The following is a 20,750-nucleotide window of genomic DNA, read 5'->3' as shown; positions in this document are numbered from 1 at the left end:
GCCCCCTGCATTGGGAGCACGGAGTCTTAACCACTGGACCACCAGGGAAGTCCCTGGTTAGGTCTTTATTTGGTTATTTCACCTTGACTCTAGTTAGCTAAAGAAACAGCTTTTTTCTTATGACAAATTAGATTATCTTTGGGAACTAACAAATAATTTAAAGGCATTATGGGATAATAGATCTCTCTCAAAAACTGCTTACTCAAGCAGGCAAAAAAATAAGTCTGTAAAGGATCTATTGTGTAACTATCACAATTAACCAGTTTAATCTAATAAAATAGACATAGATCCCTCTACCCAACTCAGAGAAAATATAAATTATTTGCAAGCACGTAGGTAACAATGGTAATAACTGATCACGTTGAGAGTGGTCACGTAAAACTGATCACAAATTCTAAAACTGCAGTGTTGTTTCACATGGTGCAGTAGATTAGCAATCAATAACTAAATATAGCTTTAAAACCCCCGTACATTTGGAAACCAAAAACATATTTTTAAATAACCCATGGGTAAAGAGGAAGTTATGAAAATTATTAAAACCAAATGACAGTGTAAGTACTACATACCAGAACTGAGATGCTGCTAAAGCTATCCTTGGAATGAGAGATCTATAGCCTTTGGAGGTATTGATGTGTCAGACACTGTGTTAGGCAGAGCAGTGAGTTTACGGTCCAATGGGAAGACAAATAGTAAACTGCTAATCACATAAATATGTAATTAAGTACAAATTGTGTTAAGTGCTATGAAGAAAAAATCAGGCTGCTCTAAAGTTGAATAGAGCAAGCTTTAGATTAGCGGTCTAGGAAAGTCGCTTTGAGGAAGTAACAGTTAAATTGAGTCCTTCATTGATTAGAATGGAGTCCAACTGTGGGAGCATTCCCTAAATAACTAAATTATTCGTTTCCCGTAATAGCTGGTAACATGCTTCTTACTCTGAGATTTCTCAAAATGCCTTGTCACAAAGGAAATAGAACAGACAAGCATACTAGAGAATGCTCCTAGGCATTGATAGGAAAAGTGTGTAGCCTGGGCTCGGTGGTAACCTACTTTTCCAGGGTCCAGATAAGTACTGACTGCATTTGGGGTGCCGAGACTGCAGCCTTAGGAGAAAATTAAGCGGCTTTCTTCTCTAACTTTCCTGGGCTTCTTTCCAAGCTTCAGCCACTCTCTTCCCTTCAAAGCTCACCTGATTCGTCTTTCATCTGCTAACAGTGATTTCTCTCCCTCCTTCAGCTCCTAAAAGCTTTCGTATGTATTTACCTATGAATTTTTTTTGCTGATATTACCCCTAGTCCTTTCCTAATGCTCAGGACTCAGCTTCAGGGTTACTTTTCTGAATTTTACAAAATCCTACATTGAGATGTTAGCGTAGCAAAGAACACTGTAATATAAGATTGTCAGGTAAGGATTACAACTACCAAGTTGTATGACTGGGTAAAAATGACTCCTAATTGGTGAAAGCTGCAGAGAGAGAGACTTCAGCCTGAGAACCTTTAGCTAGAGATGTCCGCTAATGGGATGGCTGGTGTGAATTAGAGCACTAGACTGTCTCTGTCTATTCAGGGGCTCTTGCTTGATGTAACATCCAGTGTTCACTGTGTTACAGAGTACAGTTGCTGTGTTGCAGAATGTTAAAAACCTCAACGTGTGTTCCCTAGGCGTTGGGCTGATGGTCTTTGGTTTGCTGCTGGGTGGCAAGGAGTTTAATGAGAGATTTAAAGAGAAATTGCCAGCGCCCATCCCCTTAGAGTTCTTTGCGGTAAGTCAGCTTCCAGCAGCATACGCCTACCTATTTCTGTGCGGGGTTTAGAAGTGGACCCGGGAGGAGGAGACTTGACCTCTTTCCTCTCACTTCTGCCAAGAGAAGGTTGGAATTTGTCAAGGGGAACTTTTACAAATACACTGACAGAAAAAGAAAAGCATTAACACAGAGTCATGGATGATTTTTAAAATATAGCTGAAGTCTGTCCATAAAAATGTGAATGTAAATTATCTTTGAGTGAAATTATGGAGATTTTTCTTTTTCAAAGTTTTTATTGTCTAATTGTTTTATAATGAACATATAAACTTTAATAACCTGAGAAAAGTAAGCTGTTTCCATTCTGAAAAGAGCAAATGACAAAGGTTCCCAAACTTTCTTGGTTCCTGGCACTCCTAGGCCAAAAGAAATGCCTAAGTAATAGTTCCATTTACTAAGTAGTAAGGTCCAAACAACTTCATACGTATTTATGTCTAACAACTTAAGAACTGTTTGTAAAAATAATGCACGTAAAATATATTTTATGACATTCTTAAATCACCACAGTAATTTATTAACGAATGCGTGTGGCGGCTGGTGGGCACTTCACAATCCCTCAAACCTGGGAATCAGATGGACACCACTACCATCATTTCCTGTTCACTTTGATTTTTGCATGGTACCTGCTTTTTTATCACAGTGACCACTGAATGCCCAGCTTTGCAAACATGTGGTGTGACTGAAAGGAATGTAGTAGGAACTAATATCGAAACTGTGAACTACCTCAAACTAGAAGTTTGCTTGGTGTCTGACACGTGTCACTGTTTTCCTTGAAAGTCATGTCCCACAGTGTCCTGGTGAGTTCTCCTTGGGAGCCTGGAGCACTTTGGTGTATGGTTTTTTTTTTGTTTTTTTAACATCTTTATTGGAGTATAATTGCTTTACAATGGTGTGTTAGTTTCTGCTTTATAACAAAGTGAATCAGTTATACATATACATATGTTCCCATATCTCTTCCCTCTTGCGTCTGGTGTATAGTTTGGGAGCCACAAGGAGAAGAAATAAAAAGTATAGGTGTCTGATCCAGAGCTAGCTAAAAGTTCCAGCCACAAAAACCACTGGCTCGTATAGCTCACAAAGAAGCCAGGCCCTTTGACCCTTTTCCTTGCTTTCATCTTGTCTATACCCGAATTGGACTGTCTCTCACTGTTTTAAGACCTGTTCTCTCATTGGGGTTGGGCCCAGAGTTCCTGTTTCCTCTTGGAGAACAGCAAGAGGTTCTCAGCTCCTTCGCATGGCAGTGGAGAAAGGCAAGCCCTAATCATGAAGTAAATGATGAAGACTGACTTTCCTGGCTTGGGATCCTAGTTTTGTCCACTTTCCAGACTCCCTTTAAAGGTTCCTTCATGTTTTCCAGGGCAATGGTTCTCCAGAATTCTATCATTATAATTGTGGTTGAACCTGTTTTTTGGGTTTTTTTTTAACTTCTTACCTGTATGCTCCTCAGAGCAAGGGAGAGGGAAGCTATACTGGAAAACTTGGGACAGAATCTTCATGACTCTCTTTAAACATACGGTTCCTTTCTTATCATAAAATTGTTTGGGGTTCTGCGTTCTGTTTCACAGTGCATCTGTTTGTGTTGGTAGGAAAGCTTTGGTTTCAATTTATTTATCACTGCATAAAGTTGATGCTCCAGGAACTTGAGCCATGTGTATCCTGTGGATTTGAATTTTCTGGGCACTCCCCCAGTTTGCGATGCACAACAGATGTAATTAAGGGTGACAGACATTGCAACCAACAAAGAAGGGGCATTTCATCATAGCGGCCGGAAGCAGCCACGCCCTTGGTCTCTCGGGCTGCTGTGTCTGATAATGAGCTTACCTTCTTCTTGGTTCCCTGCAGCAGCCCCCTTTGGTGGGGGTCTGGCTCCCTTCCCTGGCCAGCCCTATGCCTTCGCTCCTGGATAACCCACTCAGAAAGTTCTACAAGCAGTGGTTCTTTGGGATGAAGAAAGTTGCTGTCTCTCCTTCTGTTATTTTTCTCTTCTTGTAGCTCACTAAGGCTCGTACTTTACACACAGACTGAATCTGTGCCCCGACAATCCAGGCAACCTTATGTACAAGGACACTCCGTGATGGGCGGTTTCACCCTGACCCTGACTTGGCAACAGACGTGGGAGAAGATAGCCATGGGGTGCTGGTGGAGGCCTCTAACCACCTTGGTGCTGCTGTCCTGGAAACAAGAGTCCATAGGAAGATTGTGCAGTAGATCCAAACCTACATGTTATAATGATACACTGTCACTGTACCACCCTCACAATACATATTTCATGTCCTTTATTTGTGCCACCTTGGCCAGAGCCTCATTTTACCTGCCCCAAAGGCAAAGCCAGCTCCTGAAAGGTTTTATGGTTTCTTTGTTTGTAGCCAACTAGCCAAATGCCTCAGGATGGAACAGAACAAAGTAAAGAGAAAAGAATTCCAGGCCACAAGGAGACTGTAGAGTCCATTTTAATTTTGTGGAGAAGGGTCATTAGGAGAAGTTAGAATTGCTGGAAGCTAACTATAATTCTTTTTTTAAAAAACCGAGAAAGTGAGAATAGATTTGGCTTGGCTAACAAGTTCTTTGAAGCTTATTTTTGTGGTGTTTGAACGTTCATTTCTAAAGGTACGTTTGGTTTTGTGTCTGTTTCAGGTGGTTATGGGAACTGGCATTTCAGCTGGGTTTAGCCTGCATGAATCGTACAATGTGGATGTCGTTGGGACACTTCCTCTGGGGTAGGAAAATAGTTTCAAGTAACCGTGTGACTTGAATAATCAAGGGATCTATTATTGCTTCTAACTCCTGCTTTAGTATTGCAATGAACAATCTTTTTTTTTTCCTACATATCAAATAGCTGAGGGTTTGCTGCGGGGGGTTGAGTTTGGTTTTTTTGGCTATGTGGGGGGGGGGGGTGGCTTATTGTGGTTAAGAAAAAAATAACATAAAACTTAACCATTTTAACCATTCATAAGTGTACAGTCCAGTAGTGTTAAGCATATTCACATTGTTGTGAAACAGATCTCCAGAACTTTTTCATCTTGCAAATCTGAAACTATACCGTTAAACAATAACTCTCCATTCTCCTTTCCCTCCATCCCCTACTTTCTCTCTCTATGAATCCGAGTACTCTAGTACTCTAGTACTCTTGCCTTCTCTGTGACTGGCTTATTTCATTTAGCATAATACCAACGTTCATCCATGTTGTAGCGTGTGACAGGATTTCCCTCCTCTTTAAAGCAGAATAAAATTCCACCTTATGTATGTACCACATTTTGTCTATGCATTCATCTGTTGGTGGACATTTGGGTTGCTTCCACCTCTTAGCTATTGTGAATCATCCTGCTCTGAGCATGGGTGTGCAAGTGTCTCCTCAAGACCCTGCTTTCAGTTCTTTTGGATATATACATAGACGTGGGACTGCTGGATGATATGGTAGTCTGCTTTAACTTTTTGAGGAACCTCCATAATGTTTTTGAAAGTGGTTGCACCATTTTACAGTCCTACCAACAAATGGTATGTGGGTTTTCGTTTTGTTCTGTTTCCTATTTAGCATTTATCGGTTTTTTAGATCTCTTCCTGGGTAGCTTTGGAGCTAAAAGCAAAACGGCCTAAATCTAGCCTGCCACTTAGTAGCTTTGTGACCTTGGGCAAGTCACTTATCCTCTCAAAGCCTCAGTTTCCTCCCCTGCTAGGTAAGCATGGTAATTGATGACTATCTCAAGAGCAGTTGTGAGAGTTACAGGAGAAAATGTGTCTAAAGCAGCCAGTGTAGCATTTGGCATGCACAGTGCACGTTCAAGACATGTTAATTGAAAGTTCTGTGGCTCATTATTTCAATCAGGTTTCTAGTTTTAAATCATATATTACTTCTTTGCTTCATCTGTTTTTCTTGTACCTAATTGTACATTTTAAAAATTTTACTATTATTTTTATATTTGAAGGAGTGAGAGTGACTGCGAGCCTCTCCTGATCTCACTCTGTCCCTCTCTGATACCCTGGCTGTCTCTGTACCGCTCTGCGTGTCTCTGTCTTTCTGTTCCTGGTACTGTCTCTTTCTTGCCACTCTGTTCTCTCTTTCCAAAAGAAGAGTTAGACATTTGCCCAGATGCTGGACATTGACAGGACCTGGTATATTCCATCAGGCCTTGCCCCTGGAACCACCTAAGAATCTCCAGGGAAGCACAGGCAGCAGGAGTTGCTTTTTAAGCCAAAGTTCAGAAGCCTGCATTCAACTTCAGCGAACTGCTGTCATAAACGTGTTACTTATGATTCAATGTAAAGGTATAACACAGTGATAACCCTTGTTTTTCTATTTGCACTTATAATTTTTTGAGTACTTTTATACCCACCATGTCAGTTGATGCTCACAATTACACTGTTGATATATGTTATCTTCATTTAGCAGAGAAGAAAGTTCATTTATTCCTATTTATTCAGCATATGTTTATTGAGTGCCTATTATGTGCCAGGGACACAGCAGTTAAAAACAAAAGTGAACATGCAAGCATAAAAGCCTTTGGTCTCATGGAACTTATATTCTACTAGGAGAGATAGACAATACATCAATAGTGAGACATGCTATGAAGACAAGGGAAGCCAGGTAAGAGATAGGAGGGGCTGGGGTTGCTCTTTTAGGTAGGGTATCAAGGAAGGTGACATTTGAGAGACGTGAGTGAAGTTTGGTATGTCCCAGCCTGGACCCAGAACTCAATCTTCTGATACCCAGTTGTGTGATCTTTCCATTACCTCACACCTGGCTCACTAACATAATTCGTCATGTGATAAACATGTGTCTTTGGATCCAGTAGATAACCCTATTCAATAACTAATCACAAATAATCTACATGTGAATTTTCACGCTTAGATTTCTCCTTTTAAAAATTCACATGCCACCATCATTCCTACCTAATACCTTCCTTTCCCTATTGCATTATACCCAAATATGTTGCTTTCCCGCTACGTATGAGAGCTAAACTTTTTTTTGTTAATAAATTTATTTATTTAATTTATTTATTTTTGGCTGTGTTGGGTCTTCGTTGCTGCACACAGGCTTTCTCTGGTTGCGGCGAGCGGGGGCTACTTCTGCATTGCAGTGCACAGGCTACTCGTTGCAGTGGCTTCTCTTGTTGCGGAGCACGGGCTTCAGTAGTTGTGGCACGCAGGCTCTAGGAGAGCTAAACATTTTTTTAAAAACTAAGAACATTTTACCTTTTTGAAACTTGACTTCCCAGAAACCTTATCTTTCTGGAACTTTGCCCAAAACCAGGCAGGCAATCAATAATGCCTCCCTGACTTCCTATCTGTATACAGTCATGCTGCTTCAGTGATCTGTGAGTCTCACTGCTGAAGAACAGTGGCTTATAACAATGTCCGTTTATCTGCTTGCAGTTTGTCAGTGTAGGTGGGGCTCAGCTGAGTGGTTGTCTCCCTTGGGGTCTCTCAGGCAGCTGCAGACTCTGAAGGGGTGACCAGGGCTGGAGGATCCAAGAAGGCCTCGCTCACATGTCTGACAGCTCAGCTGCAGTGGCTGGAACAGCTGAGGGCTGGCTGGCATCTTCTCTCCATACGGGTCTCCAGCAGTGTAGCCAGGTTCTTTAGGTGTCAGCTCAGGGCAACAGGACAGAAAAGCAGAAGCTGCCAGGCTGCTTACAGCACTCATGCAACATCACTCCCACCACATTCTGTTGGCCAAAGCAAATCACAAGGCCAGCCCAGATTCAGCCAGAGGGGAAACAGACCACATCTAGATAGGGGAGCAGCACACAGAAGTATGCGAGGAATTGGTGGTGGTTGTATTTGGAAACAAACTACCACACTTATCTACACACACACACACACACACACACACACACACACACCGTAAATATATAATACAGTGTCCAGACAGTGACAGCTGACTGTTAGAGATCCCACTCACAGCAATATATCATGTTCCTTGGTTTACTTCTCTTCACTCATTGCAGCATACATTCTTTTCTCATATTCTTATTCCTCAGACCCAAACCTGCTGCCAGGCCTTCTCTCCTAGTTAGTGTTTATGTAGCAAAGTGCAAGGAAAAGACAGTGAGTTCTATAGGCAGACCCCCTGCGTCTGGTTCCCTGCTCCGTCTTCAGCAGATTACTTAACATCTGCAGGCATCCATTTTTTCACGTATAAATTGGGGTAATAATGGCACCCATCTAAAAGGATTGTTGTGAGGGCAAATGAGATGACATATATCAAGCATGTAGCACATAATCTAGGCTTAACATACGTTAGGTTCCTTTGCTCCCCTCCCTTTCCCTTACCTCAGAACCTGAGACAGCCCCTTTGTCACTGTGATATGACACAGTATGAGAAATAGTGTGGAGAGACGGGTTCTTTGTGGTTTTTGTTGTACTTAATAGATGAGCTGTTTGACCTTGGACAAGTTACTTGACCTCACTATGCCTCATTTTCCTCATCTGTAAAATGGGGATTATAACGGTACCTAGCTCACAGTGCTGTTGGAGATAGATAAACACAGAACCTGGCACAAGAGGAAGCGCCTAATGAATGACTGTAACAGTAATAATATTGTACATCAATTAATTGATATTGTTATTTAGCCCAGTGCCTTGAATTGGAGCAGGTGCCTTTGAAAACCTCTCTTGCCCCTTCCCCCGTACCATTCTGGGGAACACCTATTCTGTTCTTTTAGGACAAAGGTTCCAAACTATAAGAATGGACCACAAAAGTTAGGTTCCCCATTGGGGAGCTCCAGGAGCCACGCTTTTGGCCCCTCCAGATTCCTAAGATTCCCTGGTGTGACCCAAGGAGTATAATCTGCTGCTGCTCATTTCCCACGTTAGACGCTCACCTAAAGGGATCCAGGGAAGAAGCAGGGTCCCTACACCAAACAGCAAGGGAGAGCAGTGAGTACCTAGTGTTGCCTGGACGGTAGTAATTCTCTGATATGATAGCCCCTGTCCACCTCCCTCCTCACCTCAGTTTTTGGTTCGAATGTCTTGTGGCATCTGAGCGCTTCGCTGACCCTCTCCTCTACCTGCTCTGAGTCTTACTTACACCTGCCATACGGGCTGCCGTGAGGTATGAGGTTACTCCTTTTCTAAATAAAACGGCATTTGATCTCTGCTGATAACCCATTCAGGTAGAAAGCCGGCACTCTGGGGTTGGGGCCTGGAAAGAACTTGTGTGTCAAAGAGGGCCCTGCTTTTTGCCAAACAAGTACCCAAGTGTTGATCACCTCATCTGCAGATAATGCCCCCCTACAATGCTCCCCTCTAGCTGCATGTTTTTTTCCAGTGGTCACAATGCCCAGGTTAAAGTCAGCTTCACCTTTCAGGCTGCTACCTCCGGCCAATCCGGACACCAGCCTCTTCCACCTTGTGTACGTGGATGCCATTGCCATAGCCATCGTTGGATTTTCAGTGACCATCTCAATGGCCAAGACCTTGGCAAATAAGCATGGCTACCAGGTTGATGGCAATCAGGTAAAAATCATTAATTTCCTGCGGATGTTTCCTGGTGGCACAGTCATCTTGCTCTACTATAGGAGACAAATAAACTGGATTTCTCCATCTTGGTAGAAAAAAAATTGCTTTGGTGATGGATGTATTTGAAGCATGTATTTATTCAACACTACAGTTTTTTCGTGGTTTGTGTGCCTTAAATCATCAGAACACTGAGGTACAGACTCCTACCTCACCTCATCAGTAGGTGCAGTCTCCAATCTGAGGTTGACAGTTTGCCATACTCCTCTAGGCGCTATCCCTATTTTTAAAGCTCACAGCCTGAGAATCTAATGTTTTTCCAGAACCATTTTTACTCTACAGGAAAGCCTTCTCTTTGTTCACTGAACTTTGAGTTTATGATTCATCACTTAAACCCCATAATACATTCTTTGCCGCCTTTTTTTATAAGATAGCTACAGATAAAGTATTTAATCTGAATACCATGAGCCATTATTTGTTTCTAAGATAAATACCCAGTGTGTATTTATCTTAGAAATTCACACTGTGCATTTCTAAGAGGAGACTAGACGCTCCATATTCATACGAGACACAGTAATCCATCTAGGAAACCCGGAAGTTGCCCTGAGATCAGGACTCACTCACTGGTCCCAAGAGGACACTGGCATGGGTTCCTTGATAAACAAGAGCCCAGGCATTTAAAAGATGCCAGCAGTCCTATTCACCAATAACTTTCTCTTAAACGACAAAAATATTTTGTCCGTTTTGCTGCAGTTTTCTTTAAAAACAAAAGCATTATTTGTGTAGAGAGTGTGTTTGGGAAAGAGGGGGCTAGGTGGTGAGCGCAACATTTATCTCCAACACAATAAAAATTCAAGGTGTTTTTCTTGAATTAATTCAAGAAATTAATGCATTAATTCCTGTTTTGAACTCATGTTAAACAAATTCTTGTATCTGGAAAGAGAATGAAGAGACAGCCTGTACTGCTGAAAATGTGCATTAAATGGGCCATCATGCCTGGCTTCCTGAAAAATAACTGATCTCTTTTGTGCTTTGCTTCCACGTGGAAAAGGAGCTCATTGCCCTGGGACTGTGCAATTCCACTGGCTCACTCTTCCAGACTTTTGCAATTTCATGCTCCTTGTCTCGAAGCCTTGTCCAGGAGGGAACTGGAGGGAAGACACAGGTGCGTATGCAACTGGCCTCCAAGGTCTGGTGATTTGGGTGATAAACTTTAATCTGTTGATTGTATTCTGCCTGAAGATCCATGCTCCAGTGAGCTGTGTATGAATCAGAGAAAGGCATGATTGGTTGAAGCAAATCACAAGGAACTGAATCTACAGAAAAGGGGTATATTCGCCAGTCAAATCGAAAAATTAAACAACACTCCCTGCTACCAGTAAACCTCAAAGTTCAGACATAGGATGTTGTCATGAAAGCCTGAGAGTGAGTATGGGCAGGATGCCAGCACCATCCAATAGACCTTTCTGCTGTGATGGAAATGTTTGATATCTGTACTGTCCAGTATGGCAGCCACTAGCCACATGTAGCTCTTGAGCACTTGAAATGTAGCTAGTGCAACCAAGACCTGAATTTTTAATTTTATTTGATTTTACTTTTTAAGATGTAAATAGCCACATGTGGCTAGTGGCTACCACTTTGGATGGTAAAAGCCTTATCTGAACTCTTCTGGCCCCTGTGAGTCTTGGGTCAGCACCATACAACTCCTTTCCCCCACCCCTGGCACGGGCATTTCATTCAGGGTATTTAAATATTTCAGCTTCTGGTTTAAAGGCTATATGAGGAACCAAAACCTCAGAAAGGGAGTGGGAATGAGTTACAGGTTTATGTAATGGTATGGATGACTTATATGAAGCCATATCTTCCCACAGTGATTATCAAAAGACTAAGACCAACCGATGCCCCGCCTCTTACTCAGGTCTCCTAAAAGCCCCTTCCACGTGTCTTCTCTCATTCAGCTTGCAGGTTGTTTGGCCTCATTAATGATTCTGCTGGTCATATTAGCCACTGGATTCCTCTTTGAATCATTACCCCAGGTATGTAGCTTAGACTTGGTGTGAGGTTTTCTCATGTATAGAGACTTTGCTATTTTATTTGTTTATATTTTTGTGGCTGTCTCATGGGTTTTTACTGTAACCCTAGTGAGGTGGTATGAGAAAGGGCCAAGGCTAGGATCAATATCCTGTTCCACAGTCTGCCAGCAACGGGGACCTAGGGAAAGCCACCTCAGCATCTTTGATTCTCAGTTTCTTTATCTGCAAAGTGGAGGTTTGGGTTTGGCTAATCTCCAAGGTCCTTCTCTCTTTGATCTTCTATGACCTTATACTCCCATTAAAAATTTGAGGTGGCCTACACTCATAAAACGTTTAGTTACTGGAACATTTAATCCAGTAGAGCTCAGGAATGCTATAGCATAGAGAAAATCATAATGCAGGAAGACCATGGGTGAGATAAGTCCTTGAGTACCGTTTAATTCTGAACCTCTTGACCACCATGCAGGTTTGCTACTAGGATATAAGCCTGGTTTTCAAGTCCCATTTTAGCTAACCAAGTCCTGAAAATCCAGGTGTTCTTGTCTCCACATGTACCATCACTGCCCTGTAGTAAGGGAGTGGGGAAAGGACGGTGGGAGGGCAGCCGCAGGACAGTGAAGGGCCAGCAGAGGGGGTCTCTGGACACAAGAGGAGAGGCACGCATGAATGTGCTGTGTTTCAGGCTGTGCTGTCGGCCATTGTGATCGTCAACCTGAAAGGAATGTTTATGCAATTCTCAGATCTCCCCTTTTTCTGGAGAACCAGCAAGATAGAGCTGGTAAGTAACAAAGGTGATTGCTAGGTGAATATGTCATAGCAACAAATGTATTGTTGCTGATAAAAATGTGAGAAAGATAAGTTACTGTGGCCAGTTATTATATGCAGTATCCAGTTAGGCAACAAGGCTAGGTACTCTGTGTGTGTGTGTGTGTGTGTGTGTGAGAGTGAGTGACTCTTAGGAAATTTTTCTCATGATTCTACCTGAAGCTTTCTGTCTTTTGTTTAGACCATCTGGCTTACCACTTTTGTTTCCTCCTTGTTCCTGGGATTGGACTATGGCTTGATTACTGCTGTGATCATCGCACTGATGACTGTGATTTACAGAACACAGAGGTGAGTGCACAGATTGGCATGGGTGTGTGTCCTGCCTGAGACTGCAACAGTGAGTTTAAACGTAGATCAAAGCTCGATCTGGTCAAAGTAAGCTCTTTGGTTACTTCTGGTTAGCATGAAAGGGAACTGAGGACTCATGGGGCTTGTTGACTAAATAAACAAACTGCCAAATGAAAAACTCAGTATGATCGTGCCAGATGCTCTACTCTATCACAGTTTATAATTCCATCAGTGGTTTTCTTAAAAGAGCCTAGTTTGTCTCATGGTTCCTGCCATTCTGGCCCCTGTGGCACCCTGGCTTATTTACCCTCTTGTGAGGGTAAGTGAACTGTGTGTTCTTGCAGTCTGCTTTGGCACCGGGTGCTGACATAGGTTTTGATAACATGGAGCAGACGCTGACACCAAGTTATCATATGTGGGGCTTCAGCTGTTCCTTCCTCCACCCTGAAATATTATCACCTGTCATCTCTTCTAGCACGAAGCTGAGCCCAATGGGGAAGGTATAAAATAACTTTAAAAAAATACTCTGTGCATGATAAATAAATAAATCACTATAAAGGAAAAAAAAAAAGGAAACATTATGTTTTCAAATAGTCTGACTGGAGTCAGACAACCTTAGGTTCAAGTCCTGGCTGCACACTCTATATAAGCTCTGTGATTTTACGTGACCTCTTGGAGCCTCCGTCTCTGCCTCTATAAAATGAGACTATTACTTGCTGCCTCAAAGAGTCACAGTAAGGTTCAAATGAGAATAATGCACATGAAGAGCCTAGCACAGTGCCTGACACATCCTATGCACGCAACAAATTTAACACGGGAGGAATGAAAATGAGGTTAGTCTGTTTTTGCCTGTAGTTGCAAATCACACGATAGTTCTTAAAGTTTTGATTGTGGTATATTGAAGGGCTGCTAGATAGAAATGATGGGATGCTTCCCACTCTACAGCGTAGGAAATGAGCATTTTCCTCTTCAGAAACGACATAGAGGGAAATGTAAACATGTGGAATCTAAACTCAAAAAGTACACTGTTTTTAATAACAAACTCTACCCTGTCACCCACTTTTATGTAAAAGAAGTTCACCCTCCCCCCCGGTTTTGTTTGTTTGTTTTTGGTTTTTTGGGGTTTTTTTTTGCGGTATGCAGGCCTCTCACTGTTGTGGCCTCTCCTATTGCGGAGCACAGGCTCCGGACGCGCAGCCTCAGCGGCCATGGCTCACGGGCCCAGCCGCTCCGCGGCACGTGGGATCTTCACGGACCGGGGCACAAACCCGTGTCCCCTGCATCGGCAGGCAGGCTCCCAACCACTGCGCCACCAGGGAAGCCCTCCCCCCCGTTTTTATACGAGCATTATTAGTACATGCAAGAGTTCTTTATCTCAGAGCTTTAGTGAACATCATGGTTTAAAAATATCTATATCCTTTAACAAGCCATGGAATAGAATTGGAGATTTTTTTTTCACTTTTTGGTGGTTTTTTTTTTTCCCCAAATAATAGTTTATGATTTCTTATCATAAATTTTAAAGTTAGGCAGGTTGTTTTTTAAATGCTCTGCTTATTTTTCTCCCCCAAATAATTAACTAAAGTTCATTTTTAATGTTCTGTCCCTGTTGGTGATTGTGCTGGGTCTTTGTAGGTTAGAGTTTGGGGAGCCAGTATCAAGGCTACATGTTTATTTTCAGCTGCTTCTTTCTCTGTAATTAGGGCATGCTGTCCAGAGAGGGCTGCTGCTTCACTGGCTTTGCTTGTCTTCCAAACACCCAGATTCCCTCAAAGCCCACATGGTCAAGGGACAATCAGTTCATCAACAAATAGTTCCTTATGCCTCCTCCATGCAGGCGCTGTGGGTGATGCTATAAATGTGACGGAAATTCAGTTTTTGCCCCCAAGCGGGGGCAAAACATATTAAAATAATTATAATCTTATAATCTTAATTGGACAGTTTTTTTGGAGGGACTACTAGGTTCCCAGGGAGATACTAGACTCTAGGGATATTGCAGTAAATAAGACATAGTCCTTCCCTTCAAAAAGGCTGCACTCTCCTAAGTATGACAGATACATAATGATAATGATGATGCTAATCATGGTAATGAAGTAATGGTGGCACTAAATTATTGTAATTAGTTATGTGCCTGGCTGTGTGCGAAGATCCACGCTTTATGTCATCCATCCTTCCAGCCCAATGACTGTTAGCATCCCCGTTTCACAGATGGGGAAACTGAGGCCTAGATCGATTGAGTAACTTCGATCACACAGCAAGTGGTAGGCAATGATTCAAATATGAGTTTTTGTGAATCCAGAGGCTAACTCTTAATCAGCATTTTATAATCCATCTTCAAGAAATTGGAATACACAGTTGTAAGTGCTTCAGTTAAGTGTAAGCAAGGTACAAGTGATAATAAGCATAAGAGATGGCCAAATAAAACCCCATCAGAGTTCATAAAGAGAGACTTTCTTGCTCCTGGGGTGATTAGGGAAGAAACAGGGAGTATTTAGACCTGAGGAAGCGGGATTCCAGAGCACTCCAGCTGGTCAGGAAGGCCTTTTCCTCATCTGCCTGTTGATATCCACGTAAGTTTAGACCCCGCTCACCCAGCCAGAGAGATCCCAACTCCCCTGTGCGCCCACAGCAGCATTGTGGTCCTCCAGCACCTCACAAGTCTCCCAGTTACTTGTGTACTTGTGTGGTCCCCGTGTCCACCCCTCACTCACCTCCGCCCGCTGGCACTAGACTGCAACATGTGGACAACGTTTCGAGTCTCGTATGGAAGGTTTTCTCATAATTGGGAACTCAACTGAGAACCTTGCCTCCCATCTCCAGTATCAGTCGTTGGTGTTATATTTGTCCACAGACGTCACTAGACTGTGAGCACCTCGGTTGTGTACACGAGGTTCCTAGAGCCCAGTACCAGCATATAGTGTGTGTTCTCTGAATGCTTGTTGAAGGAATCCACCTAGAAAAACCCCTGACATTTCTGCTGTAGATTCTGACTCACAAAGCACTTGCACATATGCGCTGAGAACACCAGAGCGTAGTAACGAGACCATGGAATGTCCGTACAAGACCTTGAGCCATATTCTGACTCTGCCAAGCTCTCTGACCTTGAACAGCTCACCTAACCCCACTGGACTTCAGTTTCTCTTCCACATGACGGCAGAAATAAGCCCAGTAGGATTTTTCATGGGCTATAATAAGGTAATACCAGGTGCTTAAGAAGTAGTACCTGTCATCATTTCAGTATCTAATTTGAGCCAGACTGTCCTATAAAAAGAACTCGGAATTTGTGCTTTAAAAAAATAATGTTTAAAATCTATTCACACCAGCCTTCAGAAAACTTTCTATGCTGATTTGAGATTTTTTTCTCCCCACACCTTCTGTTGACTAACCCCCCGCCCACTGCTCCATGAGTCAGAGACTCTTATTAGAGACAAAATGCCCTCTCCTGCTTTAGAATTAAAACAGGAAGATAATTCTGTCTACCCAGTAACATGAGATCAAGTTACACATGTCCCTGGCATGGTTTGAACTCTGCACTGAATTCATTTTTGCCCCCATCTTTAGATGCCTGAGCCTTTTGTCTTGATCAGGTTGTGTGTGTGCTATCTGGATGGTATGTACAGGATGTGTGTGTAGTGTTATGTAGTAGGTATGTACGTGGTGTGCGTATGTGCTGTGTGTGGGCGCTCTGTGTGTTGTGAGGTGTATGTGTTGTGTGCGTATATAGCGTACGTCTTGGGGATGTGTGTGGGGTGTGTTAGCCTTGGAATGGCACTGGGAATGTGAATATATGTGGAGCCCTTCCGAAGAGGCACCATAAAAGGGTCAAGTATCCCTGAAGTCACTAGCAAATCCAACGTGCAGAACCTCGTGTTTCCGTCAAGTCCTGCACACCAGCACGGTGGTATTTTAACACGCTCCTTCTCTGTCTTCAGTCCGAGCTACATAGTCCTTGGGCAGCTTCCTGACACTGATGTGTACATTGACATAGACGCGTATGAGGAGGTAGGACCTTTTTCTATCATTTTAAATGGTTGTAAGCATGTGATGTGACTGGCCAACTAGATATTATTTTTACTTAGGACAAAGAGTGGGGTGGAGAGCAGGGAGGTGTGGTGGTCAAAGCGAAAAGCCTGAACTTCAGTGTACTGTCTGGATTCAGTTTTACAGTTTATACTACACATCAGTTACACAACCTCCTAATATTTATTTTTCCTCCTTTTTTAATGAGGATAAACATATATTCTTGGACTTAAAGTATATGTTTACAAAATACTGAGGCTGTTTGCCAGGGTGGTCTGTATGGGCGTGATTTCCTTCTGATGAATTTAAACTGGTGGTAAAATACTAGTATTAGCAGTGTAAAATGTAGGTGGTGGGGCTATGGAATTTCTCCCGCTTCATTTTTTTTTCTGCTTCATTTTTTTAATATATAAATATTTCTATTCTATTTTATTTATTTTTGGCCACATTGGGTCTTTGTTGGCAGTGCACGGGCTTCTCATTGTGGTGGCTTCTTGTCGCGGAGCACGGGCTCTAGGCGCACGGGCTTCAGTAGTTGTGGCTCACGGGTTCTAGAGCGCAGGCTCAGTAGTTGCAGCGCACGGGCTTAGTTGCTCTGCGGCATGTGGGATCTTCCCGGACCGGGACCCCAACCCATGTCCCCTGCATTGGCAGGCGGATTCTTAACCACTGCACCACCAGGGAAGCCCTCCTGCTTCTTTTTTTTTTTTTTTGTAGTACGCGGGCCTCTCACTGTTGTGGCCCCTCCCATTGCGGAGCACAGGCTCCGGACGCGCAGGCTCAGCGGCCATGCCTCACGGGCCCAGCCGCTCTGCGGCATGTGGAATCTTCCCGGACCGGGGCACGAATCCGTGTCCCCTGCATCGGCAGGCGGACTCTCCACCACTGCACCACCAGGGAAGCCCCAGGAGGCTTCTTGATAAAATTTTCACTCTGTTTCACTTGGGTCCATTTTCACTCCTGCCTACGTTCTGTGAATCAACCAGTATCAGCCTCTGTTCATTTTATTTGGCTGCTTGTCACAGTCTGAGTGGCAGCTTCGCCTTTCCTACCCACTTCTTTTTTTTTTTAAATATTTCAGTTTCTTCTTTGTACTTTATGGTAAAAATGAAACAAAGAAAGACTTTTAAAAGAAATGAAAAGGTGTGCATTTTTAAAGGCGTTCTGCTCAGCACGCATTCCTCCAGAGCATGAGTAGGTCAGCTAGAGTGACATTATTTTATTTAAACACTGTCAGAGGTCACTTAGCAACTTCTGTATTAATTTTCAAGTTAGAAGAGGGAGACAATTGCTGTTTCGATTCTGAAATATTTCCATATATTAAATTCACTAACATTTTATTTCTCAGGTGAAAGAAGTTCCTGGAATAAAAATATTCCAAATAAATGCCCCAATTTATTATGCAAATAGTGACTTATATAGCAGTGCATTAAAAAGAAAGGTGAGTCACAAGAAACTAAGGGTGATTATTTCTGAGGAGGGAATCTGAGGATTGATAGCCATGGGGGGGCCACTTAAATGTCTTGGTATACCTTTTATACTACTTGTTTTTCTCTGCCTCTATTTTTTAAATTGTGGTATAATATACATAACTTAAAATTTATCTTTTTTGTTTTATTTTTCTTTACATAACTTAAAATTTATCATTTTAACCATTTGGAACTATACAAGTCAGTGGATGGAATTAAGTACATTCGCGTTGTTGTGTAACCAACACCGCTATTCATTCTCTTTTATCATATGCATGTATTACCTTTTCAAAAATATATTTTTTTAAAGAAGCGAAAAACTAATTTTAAATTTCTTATTCTTGGGTTCCTTTGATCATGATTAGGACTCCACCCCACACTCTGCAGCAAGGAGGAAAACCTTCCAGTCAATCCACAGAGTCTCTGAGAGATCTAAGTTTGAAAAATACTACTTTAAAATTCTCTTTAATATTTAGCTTCTGGTTGTCTTGAATCAAGACCAAGAATAAGAAAAGTTACTACTGTTCTTTTAACGAGGGATAACCCAGTTCAGGGCATCTGAGGGAAAGGTAGAGCAAGGGTTACGGTGATAATTTGGCATAGAAAACAGTCAGATGGAGAGATTTGAAGATTAATTGCTTTGGGTGGGTTCCTGGGAGCCAAGAAGTTATTTTTGCATATATTGCCCTTCTGTAAAGACTGGAGTGAACCCAGCCTTCATAATGGGAGCAAGAAGAAAGGCCATGAAGAAGTATGCTAAGGAAGTTGGAAATGCCAACATGGCCAATGCAACCGTCGTCAAAGTGGTGAGTGATCCCTTCATTGTAACTTTCCCTTGTCTCTTGATCTGCAGTGCCCCCCACCTTTATTCATGATTGAAGTTTTTTGTTTGTTTGTTTGTTTGTTTGTTTTTTGCGGTATGCGGGCCTCTCGCTGTTGTGGCCTCTCCCGTTGCGGAGCACAGGCTCCAGACGCGCAGGCCCAGCGGCCATGGCTCACGGGCCCAGCCGCTCCGCGGCATGTGGGATCTTCCCGGACTGGGGCACGAACCTGTGTCCCCTGCATGGGCAGGCGGACTCCCAACCACTGCGCCACCAGGGAAGCCCCATGACTGAAGTTTTAACACAGCATCAAGTCCCTAAAGTAGGAAAGCTTAGAAACAAGCTAAGTATCCTTTGTATATTAAAGATACATGGTAAGGTCAGTTTTGAGAATGCTTCTGAAATAAGTAGTGATAGGAGCCCAGGAAAACATGGTTTTAAAAAATAGAAATCACACAGTACCTTAATAAATGTTACCATTATTACTTTGTCAGAGATTCATTCAGCTGATAGTAAAAAAACCTCAAAGACTGGTTTTTGTCTGTGGTCTGTCATGTTGAAGTTAATGGGACTATTTTAGAAGTTAGGGGAAAATGTATATGATGACTAAAGAGAGTGGATTTCATTGGACAAAAGAAAAAGAGGAAGAGGAGGAAGAAAAAAAGAAACAGCTAAAACTGAATATTGTGTATATATCCTTTTTTGTCATATTACAGGGCTAGGATATAGCAAATATTTTGGAAATGGTCTGGTATAGTCAGAAACTTGAGCATGTGAGGACTAATTTTTCCCTCATAAATCTTTCTCAGAACCGAAATATGAGTTGTTCATAGCGCTCTGGTTTGGTTTGATTTTTAACATAGGATGCAGAAGTAGATGGAGAAGATGGCACCAAGCCTGAGGAAGAGGAGAATGAAATAAAATATCCCCCAATAGTCACCAAGAGCACACTTCCTGAGGAACTGCAAAGATTTATGCCCCCAGGGGATAACGTCCACACCATCATTCTGGATTTTACGCAAGTCAATTTTATTGATTCCGTTGGTGTAAAAACTCTGGCAGGGGTAAGCATCATCTTTAACAAGTCTTTTAGTATCTCTGTGCCCAGTATCACCATCAGTAAAATCAGAGAATTGAACTAGGGTCCTTTTTCAACTCTCAAAATTTTGTTGTTGTTTTTGTTTTTCAACTTTTGATTGTGGAATATATCGAAAATATACAAAATAAAGAGCAGAGTGTAATGAACCCCCGTGTAACTATCACTCAGATTCAACTATTATCAGTTCATGGTCAATTTTGTGTCATTTATCCCCACACCCATTTTCCCCTTCTCTTATTTTGAAGCACATCCCACTCATCATATAATCTGTAAATATTACAGTATATACCTCTTCGAGAAGATTCTTTTAAAAACCATTACCATAATACCTTTATTACACTTGAATAAAATTTGACAAGAATTCTTTGATGTTCCAAATTATCACTGTTGATATAAAAATCAAACAAAATACAGGTTTTTAAATGATTAGTTCAAAATGCATAATTATTGAAGTGGAGTAGCTCAAGTGAATGAACCAGAGCATCTTATATCACTAAATACGTATTGGTAGAAAGAAACTTGCACCTCACAGAGTCAAGAGAAACTAAACTTTATTTCAACATTATTACAGATTGTAAAAGAATATGGAGATGTCGGCATTTACGTGTATTTAGCAGGATGCAGTGGTGAGTGCACTTTGAGAATGGGAGAAGTTTTAACATTTTGGTTCTGTTTTTTTAAATAACTGCATTTGGAAGTATTTTCCCTTAATTTTAGTTTTAGGTGAAAATGAAAATTATTCTGAAAATCTAAAGCTAGCTTTGAAATTTGCCACTTACAGCACTCACATCCCTGGGTCACTTGGTGGTAGGCCTCCTGCACGGGAGTTGGAGGAAAGGAGCTAATAAACCATTGTTCAGGGCTGGTATATTTTTTTAGTAATTATTTATGTAATGGCTGCCATAAACATAGTTATATAAAATCATTTAGGTTTTTCCAGACAAT

At 42.1% G+C, this 20,750-nt stretch overlaps 1 protein-coding gene across 1 annotated transcript in view; it reads left to right on the top strand.

Moving 5' to 3' along the window:
• SLC26A5 (solute carrier family 26 member 5) overlaps positions 1-20,750 on the top strand; it is a 57,893-nt gene that overhangs the window by 26,838 nt on the left and 10,305 nt on the right. Inside the window, exons 7-18 of the mRNA XM_022554419.2 lie at positions 1,607-1,759; positions 4,433-4,515; positions 9,106-9,253; positions 10,305-10,418; positions 11,212-11,289; positions 11,969-12,064; positions 12,293-12,399; positions 16,329-16,398; positions 17,765-17,857; positions 18,584-18,691; positions 19,570-19,770; positions 20,377-20,431. Of these exons, the coding sequence (XP_022410127.1) occupies positions 1,607-1,759; positions 4,433-4,515; positions 9,106-9,253; positions 10,305-10,418; positions 11,212-11,289; positions 11,969-12,064; positions 12,293-12,399; positions 16,329-16,398; positions 17,765-17,857; positions 18,584-18,691; positions 19,570-19,770; positions 20,377-20,431 (1,306 nt within the window). The remainder of the gene's footprint in view (positions 1-1,606; positions 1,760-4,432; positions 4,516-9,105; positions 9,254-10,304; positions 10,419-11,211; positions 11,290-11,968; positions 12,065-12,292; positions 12,400-16,328; positions 16,399-17,764; positions 17,858-18,583; positions 18,692-19,569; positions 19,771-20,376; positions 20,432-20,750) is intronic.

The sequence above is a fragment of the Delphinapterus leucas genome, chromosome 9 (genome assembly GCF_059928025.1).
Source record: "Delphinapterus leucas isolate spDelLeu-1000000601 "Yukka" chromosome 9, BTC_Dleu_Yukka2, whole genome shotgun sequence".
Classification (NCBI taxonomy): Eukaryota; Metazoa; Chordata; class Mammalia; order Artiodactyla; family Monodontidae; genus Delphinapterus; species Delphinapterus leucas.
The sequence above is the reverse complement of the archived record's forward strand: the minus strand, read 5'-3'. Positions and strand labels throughout refer to the sequence as shown.